Genomic DNA, 15,137 nt, shown 5'->3' on the forward strand with positions numbered 1-15,137 from the left:
CAGTACAATTTTAATTTTATTTTGCACATACAGATCCAAGTATAGGTTCTAAAGTCAATCATATTATTCTTTTTGGAAGTTAAATTTCTCTATAATTCCAAATGTCCGTCAGTACGGGGACAAAATTTATTTTGAGATATACAAAAATTTGTCCACAGGTTATTCTTTTGTAGCCATGATTATCTGAAGACAGGAACAGATACTCACGGAGATTAGAAGAATTCGTTGGCCAAGCGTTGCGACCAGCTAATTATTTAATTAAAATTGACCGGCAATTCTGGTGGAAGGTAGTAATTATGTATACTCTACCTCCGAAACATAAATTTCATTATTAAACTATATAAAATTGCATGCAATTACAGATCCCCCCCCCCCCCCTCCTTCCTTGACTATTTCAATTTCGATACTTTTGCAGATTCTTTAACACAAACTCTATATTTAGTTATGGTTTACGAGTTATTCAACTCATTGGTACAATACGAAAAATATCACAAGTCTGTTACTTTAATGTAACAAATTGAGAGAATGACTAAAGAACCCATCTCTAGATGAATCTTTTGTTCTACTCTCCACTAATTACTTTCTTTCTTCAGAGTAAATCTTATGTAATAGATTCATTAGTTTAATCATTAATTTACTTTGCTTTATTTCTTTACTTTATTACAAAAAGAAATCCATTAGTATTTTTTTTTCATGGGAAAGATTTTTTCTCATTTATCAGGAATTAAAAGATATATCATAATAGAAAATCTTATTTTGTTTCAAACCCAATAGGGTCCGACAGATAGAATTGAAATAGAAAAAGTACTTCATCAAAAAAAAACATCTTTACATTGTTAATCGTGTATTGTATTAAACTATTAAAAGCACTTGTATAATATAAAATGTAATATCAAAGTCATTTAGTACAATAACATTAGTAAGCGTATTGGATACAATTTTAGGTAAATAAATATTAACATAAATGCCGTAAAACATTTATATTTCAAATCACATTTTGTTTGAACGATAAAATAAATTCAAGTATTAAAGTGAAATCTAATGGAGACGTTAGTTGAAGTAGTATGTAAAGTAGAAATCAAATATTACAAATAACTATAAGAAAAAATGCATAGCTTTAGAGATATAATTTACAATTCATTGTCCCCTCCTTCGTTAATGAGATATTTTTTATACTTTCACACATATAATAAATCCATTACAGATGTTAAGAAAATATTAATTATCGTTAAAAAAAATATTGCAATTGTAATAATAAAAACTTTACTTAAAATAAACTAAGGTTGATTAAACTAAAAAAAATAGTGGGTAATTTATTCATAAGTTTAAGAAAGCGTAATTTGTTGTATTTCCCAAAATTAATTTCTAACTATTTTCTAATTCAAATATTCAAATATTCCATAATAGTACTTGCTTTACTGCCAGAATTACAACTATCACTGACAGTTGCGCAGCTATTAGCTGTTATACAGCTTATTTCAGATGTCATACAACTGTCACCAATACTGGGTCTGTAAAAAATAATTGTTTTATTACTGTAAAGGTCCATTACATTGAGTAGAAAAGAAATAAATGTTTTTTTAGTTTATTAAAAAATAATGAATCTATTAGATACCTAACAATATTTATACCTGGGTAGAAAAGCAGTAAACTCACTTTCAGCAGATGTTAAACAGCTGTCACTGTCAAAAGTACACGCATCGCCATTTTGAATTTCTGTAGATCTAGCGGGAGATCTAAACTTAATATCAGCTGTCGTGTTGTAGCTGTCACAGCTTGTCTGACTATCTTGACTCAAGTTGGCTTGCGCTGTGTTTAATGGTCCTGCCTAAATTAATGAAATAAAGATAATTTTTCACATTAACTAGATATTTTTGAGTCGAAAAGGGTACAGAAAAGGAAACTTCTAGAGCTCGATCAAATGATATAGGTATATTCTTTCAGAATGAAAATAAGTTTGTTTATGATGGAAGGGGGGTTCAGATTGGTCTACTAGAATTAAAAGATTTAATATCTGAATTATCCTCATTAACCTCGGATTTTGGAGTTGAAGAGGAAATTCTATGCAGCCGGGACAACTTTTTGAAGTCTTCTCTCATTATCTATGCAGAATTAATAACTGTAAGTACTTAACTAATTCATATATAAAAACAATTTAATCTTGATTCTTATAATTGAAATGTAGCATAATATTGCATAATTCTTATTAATTTGGATTTGAATATGCAAATAAATCAAAGAATAACTAAAAATCTCCAAACTTCTTTTACCTTGTCTTTAAAAATTTGAGCAGGGGCTGATTTAATTTGAAATACAGAATCACCATCATCTTCATCATTGTAAACTTTGTGTTCTGCTTCACAGTCTTTCATCTAAAGAAGTAGTTCTATGATGTCTTTTATTAATTAAGGTACTAACTGTAGTGATCCTTTCAGTGTTATTACATAAGAAGATAAATATAGCGTAGCTGCTATAAAAGGTTCATTAAAGAAAAAGTAAATTTTACTACAGGGTATGTAAGGTCAAAAATTTAGTAAGAATCGATCCCGACGACTAAGAAAATCGTAAAAGACTTACCTATGCACTGTAATGTATAATAAATATTACCTCAACTCCTTTTCCATCAATAGATGAGTTTGGATGAGAAAGGACTGCACAGTCACAATTAATGATAGTTGTATCCTGCAAATTTGCTTTGGACCATGACTCCATTTCAATACCTACTACGCCATTCTAAAATAAGATTATATTAATGTATGAAAAATCTATTGAAGTACAAGACACAAATATTTAAATGCAAGCAACACACCCTAAAATATGTTTCAGGCCAACCCAACAAAAATCTGTCTGCAAAATTCAAATTAGTACAGTAAAGAATAAGATTTTTTAGATGAGATAATAACGTAATTGAAATAAAAGACATTGACATATTGGTTCTATTAAAAGTTTTCATTTTATTTTAGGCTAGCTACGTGGAATCTTCTACCTTAATTCTATTCTATGCTTTATTTTCTTTGCACTTGATCAGCTATATTATCATAGTTGGTAATTTTCAAAAATAACGACTGCACCTGTTAACTGTTTTTTTTAAGGCCTAGTAATGATATAGGCCTGAAATAATATTTTGCTATGTTTCCCATCCCTTATCCCTGAGTAAGATACATTAAATGCTTGCTATACTATCTAGTCGCGTTTTACTTATATCGTCTATCTAACAGCAGCTGAATAATCCCGTTGATTATCATCTATTTAAAATGTTGTTTTCTTGACTTAAGTAAAGTGTTTAACGAACAAACTTCACATTTTTTAACATGCAACACGTGATCTATTAAGATTAGCGTCACTATGAAACTCTGCCTGTGATGCTAAGTTTCTTTATACAAAACCAGTAGCTAATAGGAGATGGAAATTTTAGAATTGTGTATTATACAGTGTGTTTTTTTTTATGAGAACTTTTTTGAAAGCAATTTTATCCCACTTATAACGGCTTATTTTCTTCGTTTTTTATAACCATTTTTAGAACATAAATAGGTATAAAAAATATTTCAGTTTTTATTTAAAAAGTACAGTAAAATAAAAAATTCAAAACTTAGGTGTCAACATCTAAAAAAGGTTTTAGCGCATTTTTCTTAAGCTCAAGTCTTCTACCCTTTGCAAGAAAAAAAATTGGATTTTCAGTAGTCCACTTTAGGGGGCCAGTACTTCCTCCCTGGTTGAGATATGGCCTTCAAACTTTAATATGTTCTAGTACTTGTCCCCAAAAGTATCTGTATCAATTTTTAACTCTGTATCTACTTTGAAGCGTTTTGCAGCCATTCTTGCAAAGGGTAGAAGATTTGAGCATGAGAAAATTGCGCTAAAACCATTTTTAGATGTTGACACCTAGGTTTTGAATTTTTTATTTTACTCTACTTTTTTAATAAAAACTGAAATATTTTTTTGATGTTCTATAAATGGTTATAAAAAACAAAGAAAATAAGCCATTAATCATTAAATTCTGATAACAATAAGTGGAATAAAATTGCTTTCAAAAAAGTTCTCATAAAAAAACACATTATGTATGTATTAATATTGACAGATTTTTTTGGTACATTACTAAAGGTCTATTTCGACATGTTATAGGTAAAAATTAAGTTTTTACCTTGATGGTTGTATTTTTTACAGCTGTAAAACCTCTTTCTCTTACAACAATACCTTAAAATTAATAAATATACTATTGCAATAAACAACTAACTTATACTCTTCGACAATAAGTTATATGTTTAAAATTAATTTTAAAAGAAAACAATTGAATAAAATAATCTTACCTTTTTCAGCCAAACTTGCAAGATTAATTACAACATTTTTTATCACGAGGTTTCCTGGAATTTGAATCTTTTTAGAACTCTCTTATGGCAGAAATTAAGAAAAGGTTCACAAAAAAAGAAAAATTATAAATTCATTTTGTTTACTGAAATTGTACTGAAGCATTTTCATCATTAGGAATGGTAAATGTACCAACCTGAAACTGAAATAAGTTGTTGTGTAACTTCAGCAGGTTGAATTATTGGCCTTTTCTCGTTATGTTCTTCTTCTAGCCCCATAATAACTCCCCCTCCCTTCCCAAGTTCTTGTACACTTGACATTTGATGGGCTCCTGATTGTCCAAGGACGACAGTATCACCTGATATTTCATTTCAACAAAATAATAATTTAAGTAAACTATTATTAGGTTGGACAGGAAGGAAGGAAGGGAGGGGTGGGAGGGAGGGAGGGTATATAGAGAGCGAGACATGAGCCTTGCCTACTTAGTCTACCATGGCAACCAGTTTAGAAACTCAGTTCCGCACTACAAGCCAGAGGTAGACTAACGTTACAAACTGTCACTACGCGTTTATATACCCTCCCTCCCACCCCTCCCTTCCTTCCTGTCGAACATTCTGCTCTGGTATTCGCTAATAAAATCCAACCAATAACAGCCACTCTTATTCTGGCACCCTCATAAGTTAGAATTGGAGAGCAAGTGCTCGCTCTCACGCACTTAAATGGGACACATACCTAATATAAATATAAATTGCACAGTTATGTCATTACAGTTAACTAACACTCTTTAGTCAGGAAGTTTACCAAAATATTCGCCGTGAATATTCAACGAACATATGTGGCCGCAGCGCTCGGATCCCTAGCCTATAACCTAACCTAACCTAAAATAGTTTTTTGAAATTTAGAAAATTGAAGTACCCCTGACAACGAACATTTGTGGCCGCTGTGCGCTCGGCTCCCTAACCTATAACCTAACCTAACCTAACCTAACCTAAAATAGTTTTTTAAAATTTAGAAAATTAAAGTACCCCAGACAACGAACATCCGTGACCGCAGCGCTCGGCTCCCTAGCCTATAACCTAACCTAACCTAAAATAGTTTTTGAAATTTAAAAAATTAGAGTACCCCGACATCAAGTTTTGCTGTGGGGAAGCGAGGCTTCCCCAGAGCACGGACACGTTATTGAATTAAATTTAAGCTTGCCTTTTTGCCTTGTCCAAAACTTTTCCTCCGGCGGCGTTCTATCCAGACATCTGTTTGGGGGGGGGGGGGGGGGGAAGTACTCAAATTTTCAAAATTGATAAAAAAATTTCTAAGAGGATAACGCCCTTTAGTGGATAAAAACTTATTAGGTATGTTTTCATTATTCTTATCCTTTTTAGAGCTGGATTTCTTTACTTTAACAAAAATCAGATCGAAGTTAATTACCTAGGCATTTGTCAACGACAAAAAGTATTGAGACGACCTATTTACCCGTTTTAGCTTAGTATATAAAATATGTATTACCTGGTAGAGCTATGTCTAGTGCATGTTCTAATGTTTGAACTACATGTAAAGATGCATCTTCGTAAGTATTTGATAGTTTGTTCATTATTGAGCAAAGTTCCTAAAATCAAAGTTGTAATATCAAATTTAAGATTCAAATATCTTGAATAATAACAAAGAGCTTTTTAAATATATTAAGGAATTAAGGGGGGGGGGGGGAGTTTGTACACTTATAGGAAATGAATTTCAGTATTAAATTTTGGGAGGGACTTGTGGGGCTTGATTTTATAGTTATCAACCTAATTCTTTTTGCAAAATCTCTTATATGACTGAATGTACACGGAAAACTTTGAAAATTAAATTTAGATACTTTCCTTCTAGTGGCTAGTGGAGCAAAAGACCCCCCAAAACATTAAAAATATGAGTTTCGAGCTTATTTTTAGAGATATCAACCTGATTTTTTTAATAAAAAACTTTTTAAAAATAACTGAACTTAGTAACCATTACACATTAAATTTTGGGACTTTCCTTCTAGGGCCTTGTGGAGCAAGAGACCCCCCAAAACTAAAAATACGAGTTCTGAGCTTATTTTAAAGATATCAACCTGATTTTTTTAAGAAAACTTTTTTTAAAATAACTGAACTAAGTAACCATTAAACATTTCATTTTGGACTTTCCTTCTAGTTATTTTGATAAAGTTTTCTTTAAAAAATCTAGTTGATATCTTTAAAATTAAGCTCAGAACTAATATTTTTAGTTTTGGGGGTCTTTTGCTCCCCAAGCCCCTAAAAGTAAAGCCCCAAAATACAATGTGTAATGGTTACTTAGTTCAATTATGTTAAAAAAGTTTTCTTTGAAAATAATCAGGTTGATATCTTTAAAAATGAACTCATATTTTTAGTGTTTTGTGGGGTCTCTTGCTCCAAAAGCCCCTAAAAGGAAAGTTCCAAAATGAAATGAGTTATGGTCACTTAGATCAGTTATTTTTAAAAAGTTTTATATAACAAAATTAGGTTGATATCTTTAAAAATAAAATCAGAACTCCAATTCTTAGTTTTGAAGGTCTTTTGCTCCACAAGCCCCTAGAAGGAAAGTCCCAAATTGAAATGTGTAATGGTTACTTAGTTCAGTTATTTAAAAAAGATTTCTTTTTAAAAAATCAGGTTGATATCTTCAAAAATATGCTCAGAACTCCTGTTCTTAGTTTTAGGGGGGTTTCTTGCTCCACGAGCCCCTAGAAGGAAAGTCCCAAAATGAAATGTGTAATGGTTACTAAGTTCAGTTATTTTTAAAAAGTTTTCATTAAAAAAATCAGGTTGATATCTCTAAAAATAAGCTCAGAACTAATAGGTATTTTTAGTGTTTTTGGGGGCCTTTTGCTCCACTAGCCCCTAAAAGGAAAGTCCCGAAATTCAATTTTCAAAGTTTTCCGTGTACATCAAGTCATATAAGAGATTTTACAAAAAGAATTAGGTCGATAACTATAAAAACAAGCCCACACGCCCCTCCCAAAATTTGATACTGAATTTCATTTCCTATAAGTGTACAAACTTCCCCCCCCCCCCCCCTCCTTAATAGGAATTAAATATTGTCGAAATAGAAAACCAGATTTCAAGGTCTCTTGTAATTAGGTATAAAGGTTGATTGTATTTAAAATTACAAAATACATGCCTTAAGATATGTAAGTTAAATTAAAATACGATAAGCTGAGTTACAAGTGAATACCTTTAGATACTTTCCTTCTAGTGGCTAGTGGAGCAAAAGACCCCCCAAAACATTAAAAATATGAGTTTCGAGCTTATTTTTAGAGATATCAACCTGATTTTTTTAATAAAAAACTTTTTAAAAATAACTGAACTTAGTAACCATTACACATTAAATTTTGGGACTTTCCTTCTAGGGCCTTGTGGAGCAAGAGACCCCCCAAAACTAAAAATACGAGTTCTGAGCTTATTTTAAAGATATCAACCTGATTTTTTTAAGAAAACTTTTTTTAAAATAACTGAACTAAGTAACCATTAAACATTTCATTTTGGACTTTCCTTCTAGTTATTTTGATAAAGTTTTCTTTAAAAAATCTAGTTGATATCTTTAAAATTAAGCTCAGAACTAATATTTTTAGTTTTGGGGGTCTTTTGCTCCCCAAGCCCCTAAAAGTAAAGCCCCAAAATACAATGTGTAATGGTTACTTAGTTCAATTATGTTAAAAAAGTTTTCTTTGAAAATAATCAGGTTGATATCTTTAAAAATGAACTCATATTTTTAGTGTTTTGTGGGGTCTCTTGCTCCAAAAGCCCCTAAAAGGAAAGTTCCAAAATGAAATGAGTTATGGTCACTTAGATCAGTTATTTTTAAAAAGTTTTATATAACAAAATTAGGTTGATATCTTTAAAAATAAAATCAGAACTCCAATTCTTAGTTTTGAAGGTCTTTTGCTCCACAAGCCCCTAGAAGGAAAGTCCCAAATTGAAATGTGTAATGGTTACTTAGTTCAGTTATTTAAAAAAGATTTCTTTTTAAAAAATCAGGTTGATATCTTCAAAAATATGCTCAGAACTCCTGTTCTTAGTTTTAGGGGGGTTTCTTGCTCCACGAGCCCCTAGAAGGAAAGTCCCAAAATGAAATGTGTAATGGTTACTAAGTTCAGTTATTTTTAAAAAGTTTTCATTAAAAAAATCAGGTTGATATCTCTAAAAATAAGCTCAGAACTAATAGGTATTTTTAGTGTTTTTGGGGGCCTTTTGCTCCACTAGCCCCTAAAAGGAAAGTCCCGAAATTCAATTTTCAAAGTTTTCCGTGTACATCAAGTCATATAAGAGATTTTACAAAAAGAATTAGGTCGATAACTATAAAAACAAGCCCACACGCCCCTCCCAAAATTTGATACTGAATTTCATTTCCTATAAGTGTACAAACTTCCCCCCCCCCCCCTCCTTAATAGGAATTAAATATTGTCGAAATAGAAAACCAGATTTCAAGGTCTCTTGTAATTAGGTATAAAGGTTGATTGTATTTAAAATTACAAAATACATGCCTTAAGATATGTAAGTTAAATTAAAATACGATAAGCTGAGTTACAAGTGAATACCTTTACAGGTCCATTATTCCACACCAGGATGATTCCAGTCGTATCATTTACTCTGTCTTCCTTTCTTTGTCGAGCTCTTTCTGCTTTTAAGGCCTAAAATAAAATAGTACTTTAATAGAAAAAGTTACATAGTACCATCCATGGTGTTTGATTTTGATAACTGAATAGTGATATTCAAATTCAGTAACTAAACTTTGATCCCTCCATGATCTATAATTATCAGTTACACAGAATTAAATAATAAACTTACTGAATAGTTAAGTTTTCCATAGATAGGGTCATCTAACAGCTTAGCTTCGTGTGTGATTTCATGTGCCCGCATAGCTAGTTGTTGGAGCTGCGCATGTACTTCCTCCATTTCTTCATCCTCGAGATCTTAATTAGCAATACATATTGCATTAGAGGCCAAAAATAAATGTTATGATTATTACTCTTAACGCGATGATATAAAGGATTTGATTTCCATTGTTACTTTTACATATTTATAAAAAAAATTTACCGACAGCAGTTTCTTCAAGTTCAGATATTTCATCTTTTGTTCTTTGTGCTTCACTAAAAAAAACATTCATCAACACAAAATATTATTATGTGTATAAAATTGATATATATTAATACCACACGTAACCAATGTCATTTTTAAAATGTGCTATTTTTTATGTTATTTTACTGTTTTACCTGGCTAGCTGCTGTAACCTCTTTGCAATCACATAGCTTCCTACAAATATCATTTTGGTAATTACTGAATTGTAAATTGTAAATATAGTATAAAGTAGTGCGTTTTTAGGGTGGTTTTAGGCGAGTTTCCTGACATCCCATAGCTTCCCAATAAAGATAGGGGAGAAGTAACTAGTTTTTTTTTATATTCATAAAATTACTAATATTATATCAATGGATCTTGGACAAAGTAGCTTCAGACAAAGTAGCTTCGGACAAAGTAGCTTCAGGACAAAGTAGCCTCAGGACATTACTGAAGAAAAGTAGCTTCCTAAGAAAGATAGTCTCCAATATGGCCGCAGCGCTTGGCCCTATGGCCCGCCTAGCCGTGGGCGCTCGGCCCCCTAGCCTATAACCTAACCTATCCTTCTGTTAGCCTCAGAACATTTATTTAAGAAAAATATCATCAACTGATAATACATAGATGGTTTAGAATTTCGTGGATTTTGCAAAAAGTGGTTGATAGATTTTTACAATTTTTAATAATGTTTTTACAATCTTTAATAATGTTTTTACAATTTTTTGGTTAGGTTAGGTTATAGGCTAGGGGGCCGAGCGCCCGCGGATAGGCAGGCCAGGGGGCCGAGTTCTGCGGCAATGGCCATTATTAACAGTGGAGGATACTTTCCTTAGGAGGCTACTTTGTCTGAAGAAACTTTGTCCGAAGCCACTTTGTCCAAGATCTATATCAATGATATTAATGTTAAATTTGTGTCGATCGTTACTTTTAGGTAGCAACTTTTACCAAAAATGAATATACTATGTTACCTGTTTTGGATGTATGGTCCATCATTAGGTTGACTCTTGAAGCCAGATTAAGTTCAACCCAGTTACATATCTCCTCATCTGCAACTGCATCCCAGGGCCGCCAAATATGCTAAAATTTATTTTTTATCAATATGGGCTTATGTGTGAAATAAAAAAAAACCGTTATCATCATTTTGTTAACTATATGAGTAGGGGGGGGTAGATATACCACACTTTTCTGGGATCTTGCCAGATCAAGTATCAACTGTGGGGAATATCAAAGGATCAAAGGATGACTCCATGCAAAATATGATTTTTATAAAAAAAACCGGTTTTTAGAGGATATCTGTAATTCGATTCAGCTGGAGCAAAACCGGTTAAAGAAACAAAAAAATTTACTTTACATGAAATTTAGCTAATGCAATTGCCTACAAAAATATACTTTATCATCCTATCATCATACGTGATTTTTAAAAGTATGATCACTTTGTGGGTGTGGGGGGCACTGAACCCGTCACCACAGGGTCACCAAATATAAAGTCTAGGCGGCCCACAATGCTGAATTTTCACCAAGTGAAAGTCTTGTGTCATTATCTCTTATGAGAAAAAAAGTTATTAATTAATTAAAATTTCAAATTGTGATTTTTTGATGGATTTCTTTGATGAAATGACAGGCCGGTCAATTTTTAGGCCATTTTTTGCGGTTTTTGGCCTGTCACGCCCAAACGGTTTGAGATAATCTCACGAGACCTTATGCCCAATCTAAGTCTGGTTATTTGTGAGGTCTAGGGAAAAAAATCAGACTTACACAAAAGATTATAATAATAATCTTTACACAGAAAAAGGGCACAAGGTGAGGGTTTGAGGGGGCAAAATGAGCCGACCAGCGATTTTTGACGGCGCGCAGCGACGTCGTGCTTCATCCAATCCGGGATTTTTTTCTTAGACCTCACAAATAACCAGACTTAGGTTGGGCAAAAGGTCCCGTGAGATTATCTCAAACCATTTGGGCGTGGCGGGCCGAAAACCGCAAAAAAATGGCCTAAAAATTGACCAGCCTGTCATTTCACCAAAGAAATCCATCAAAAAAATCACAATTTGAAATTTTAATTAATTAATAACTTTTTTCTCATAAGAGATAATGACACAAGACTTTCACTTGGTGAAAATTCAGCATTGTGGGCCGCCTAGACTTTATATTTGGTGACCCTGGGGTGACGGGTTCAGTGCCCCCCACACCCACGAAGTGGTCATACTTTTGAAAATCACGTTTTTTCAGTTTTTCCCCTTAAAGGAGGGGAAGGAGTCGTTTTAGAGACTTCAAGCTTCTCTTTAATGTTGAACAACTTTTTAAGGCGGACATTTCTTTACTTATGTTTGATTCGCCTCCGGCTGACCGTTTAGCCGTTATTCGCCGCCGAAGGCGTGATTTTTGGCGATTTTTGCCGTTTCTGAGGTTTTAATGGACATTTAGGAGGGGAAAGAGTTGTCCAATCAAGTTGATAATGAAGTACATTTTTGTAGGCAATTGCATTGGCTAAATTTCATGTGAAGTAAATTTTTTTGTATCTTTAACCGGTTTTGCTCCAGCTGAATCGAATTACAGATACCCTCTAAAAACCGGAAAAACAGTTTTTTTTTTATAAAAATCACGGCCGGTTTTTGCCGGATCAGGCTCAAATTTTGCATGGAGTCATCCTTTGATATTCCCCACAGTTGATACTTGATCTGGCAAGATCCCAGAAAAGTGTGGTATATCTAGGGGGGGGGGGGTGATGTGCCAATACCTGACCTGACACACTTCCACCCCCTCCTACTCAAAGCATTTATATTAATCTCCTATAATGTAAGAAAGGTACATAACAGTTAAGATAGGGACAAATCTTTACTTCTTTTAGTGATGTTTTATTTCTCAGGTAACCGTAAGCGAGCGTCTCTACCACCTTATAGTGACGTATATAAAACTGTTACTTTACTTTGTAAAAACATCTGTACAGGGTCAAAGCTTCGGCTGTTTCTTCTATATTCATATAGTCACTATTAGCTTGGTTAGATAGAGGATACAGCTCAGATATATCAACCCTGAAATATGTTTAAAATAAGAGTAGTTTTCATGAAAACTAAATTAGGTTTATGTAAGTAGTTACATAGTTATCTATCAGACAGAAATTATTTAAGTATTGACCATTTCATTATCAAACTTCTAATTTTCCTTCATGATTACACTTTTTTATTCTTAAAAAAGAGGTTTTTTTTAATACATAAATAATTCATATCCCTTGACAAGTTTGTGACAAATACAGAACAGCACTATGATCGACAGAATTGCAGAGAAACTTTACTGTATCAATGCATCTTAGTGTCGTAAATGTCTAGTACCTGATTACTTTTTCTTCAATATTAATATTATTCGGAGTTTTAAGGAGTTCAACTTCAGCGAGAAAGTTTTGAGGTTCCACGTTATGAACTTCGACCACACAAGCTCCGGCTCGACCTTCCATATACTCGTAATGTTCAGCTGTCTACAACACAAAATTAGGAAGTTTTAATATAATAATTCTACAGTTAGTTTTACATAAGAAAGATCAACAGACAAAGATTTGAGGAAAGAATAATGTTTTTGTGTAATAATAGTTTTGATTCAACAGGCAAATTTTGACACTTTTTAAACCCGTTTTAAACTTGAGGAGTTTTAAATCGTAAGATAAAAATAAATCGTATCTGAACCTTTTTAGATGGTATCCAGACAGCCATCCATCCACAGGGCTCTATAACTAAAAGGTAAAGTATGTTGAAAGTTATGCTGGATAATTCCCTCTACTTTGTAACTGGGTTGTTTCTGTAACAAGTTTTTAAACTTCTATAGTTCGGCTTACAGAACTTTCAGAAATTTTTACTTATATCTTATCCAATATTTGTAAACCCAGACTGTCCACAGAATTGTGACGGAGCTACCGGCTATCCGGCATTATAAATCAGCTGGATATCTGTATCCGTCCAATCCGGCCCAACCCTATTATTTATGTATGCATTTTGGCAATTTATACTTTGGAATATTGCTTGCTAAACCTTTGTCCTTCATATGTTATAATTTAGACGGCTCCCATTTTTTTGGGTAAATTTCAGGCTTATATTGACACACTAGAATTGAATTTTTGAATTGAAACAGGCCTTTTTGCAGATTTTAAAACTTTGCAGTGCTTGTACCATCGCAAGTTTTGCATTTTTTGCCAAAATTTTTCTAAAACGGGACGGGGTACTATATATATATATACCAATGATTTTTCAATATATGAATAGCGGAAAGATAAAGATGTATACATAGAATTACTGTGCTACGTGAATTAATTTGTTTTACTTACTACTAAAAACTTCAACTTATATTTAAAATGAAAATATTTTAGAGTAGCAGTGATTATACCTGTTTCAATATAACCGACCCAGGCATCCTCAATATCTTGTGAACCAAGGCTATCTGACAATATTAACTAAATAAAAAGAATAATCATATTTTGTATTAAGTTTGTATTTTCGTGCCTAGAAACTTTGGGCGATTTGCGGCCTTATTTCCTTAGTTGCTTCTTTCCTTAATTTATTTGGCGTTTATGGCAGCTAATGTATAATATGCATCCCAATCCAGTTTACAATAAGCCAATTACTGCAGTTTTTATCAGATACAACTTACTAATTTTGAAATGGATCATACCTTAAATTTTCTTAAAAACTGTTCTTTTGTAAATGTTTGAGATATCATTTCTGGTAATTCTATACCAATTTCAGAACTGGCAGTACTAAATACAAACAAATTATTAGAACTGGACAAAATGTAAATATTTATAAAATAAATTCTGGTAATTCTGTACTAGCTTTATATTAAAAATATATAAAATCAAGAATGCCTACATCTAAACATAAGAGACGAAGCGTAACTAAGCAAAATGAAAGATAAAACAAATGGACTGACAAAGTAATGCACATTTAAGAAATTTTCCTGAGAAATTTTAGAATACGATCTCCACAGAAATCAAATCTCCCTTAGCATACCATTAGAAGTGGTCGAGGTCGTATTAAATCACACTTCCCTAATAAAAATGACTCTTGTAGCATTGCTGACAATACAGACGGACAAAACAATGTATATTGTATATAGTGGATGCACATAAAATTAAATATATTTACAAAAAAATCTCTAATAGAAGACTAGAAAAATTATATTTACCCAGAAAAATTTAAATGTCTCGTACATTGAGTCAAAGAGTAGCTTAACTGCTAACAAACATTAGAGAAAATGAATTCAAAAATTTCTCCAAGCCATAAGCATTGGGTATTATTTCTACGCAAATTTGAGCATATATCTAAGATCAAATTTCTAATAATGAAGGTACATTAAGGCATGGTTTGGAAACTGTGCCTTTTGACTTTATAGACAATTTCAAATATAATAAATGATTTGATTTTAGCTAGGGAGGAGGGAGATGAAAAATTTAATATTTTTTGCAGCAAGGGAGAAATGAATATTGTGTAGAATATACATTATACACCCCTGCTTTTTTAGTCACGTTATTTAATATTCTAACATAAAAATGAAATTGGAAAGTCAAATAAGTGTGTGATGGCCAGACAGGACAGAAAATTTTTAGAAACATTATTTTAGAGATGTTAAGGACCAAAAAAGAAAAGCATATAAAAACATTCAATTAGTGAAAAGTTAAAAACTACATGCGAAAGGCATAAAAAAGAACCTATTTGAAGTATCCATTTCCATTTCTAATTATCTGAAACAAAAACAAGAAATGAACAA

At 32.4% G+C, this 15,137-nt stretch overlaps 1 protein-coding gene across 2 annotated transcripts; it reads right to left on the bottom strand.

Annotated features, from left to right (window-relative positions):
- Positions 1–1,010: 1,010 nt before the first annotated feature.
- Positions 1,011–15,137, bottom strand: nesd (SHC binding and spindle associated nessun dorma). Of its 2 annotated transcripts, XM_080153132.1 has the most exons (20): positions 15,079–15,137; positions 14,043–14,127; positions 13,758–13,824; positions 13,064–13,110; positions 12,716–12,858; positions 12,313–12,418; positions 10,358–10,466; positions 9,551–9,590; positions 9,375–9,427; positions 9,126–9,250; positions 8,876–8,968; positions 5,809–5,908; positions 4,502–4,663; positions 4,308–4,361; positions 4,142–4,194; positions 2,608–2,733; positions 2,271–2,372; positions 2,034–2,102; positions 1,632–1,828; positions 1,011–1,511 (listed from the first exon to the last, which is right to left on the bottom strand). In XM_080153132.1, exons 1-20 carry the CDS (start codon positions 15,099–15,101, stop codon positions 1,382–1,384), a joined length of 1,884 nt encoding a protein of 627 aa, XP_080009258.1. In that variant the 5' UTR covers positions 15,102–15,137; the 3' UTR covers positions 1,011–1,381. The 2 variants fall into 2 exon arrangements, with proteins under 2 accessions (XP_080009258.1, XP_080009259.1); XM_080153133.1 differs by lacking the exon at positions 2,034–2,102 and having other exon boundaries at positions 1,117–1,511.

This window comes from Acartia tonsa, chromosome 3, assembly GCF_053477335.1.
Source record: "Acartia tonsa isolate MP-2025a chromosome 3, ASM5347733v1, whole genome shotgun sequence".
NCBI classification, from domain to species: domain Eukaryota; kingdom Metazoa; phylum Arthropoda; class Copepoda; order Calanoida; family Acartiidae; genus Acartia; species Acartia tonsa.

Bases quoted from the DNA above. Each gene is read 5' to 3' on its own strand.
- nesd (XM_080153132.1), bottom strand. From the start codon at position 15,101: ATGGAAATGGATACTTCAAATAG. The intron at 8,969-9,125 runs GTAAGTTTATTA...ATTTTATTTTAG, and splicing joins ATGGAAAACTTAACTATTCA to GCCTTAAAAGCAGAAAGAGC. The intron at 1,512-1,631 runs GTATAAATATTG...TATTTTTTACAG, and splicing joins TTTACTGCTTTTCTACCCAG to ACCCAGTATTGGTGACAGTT.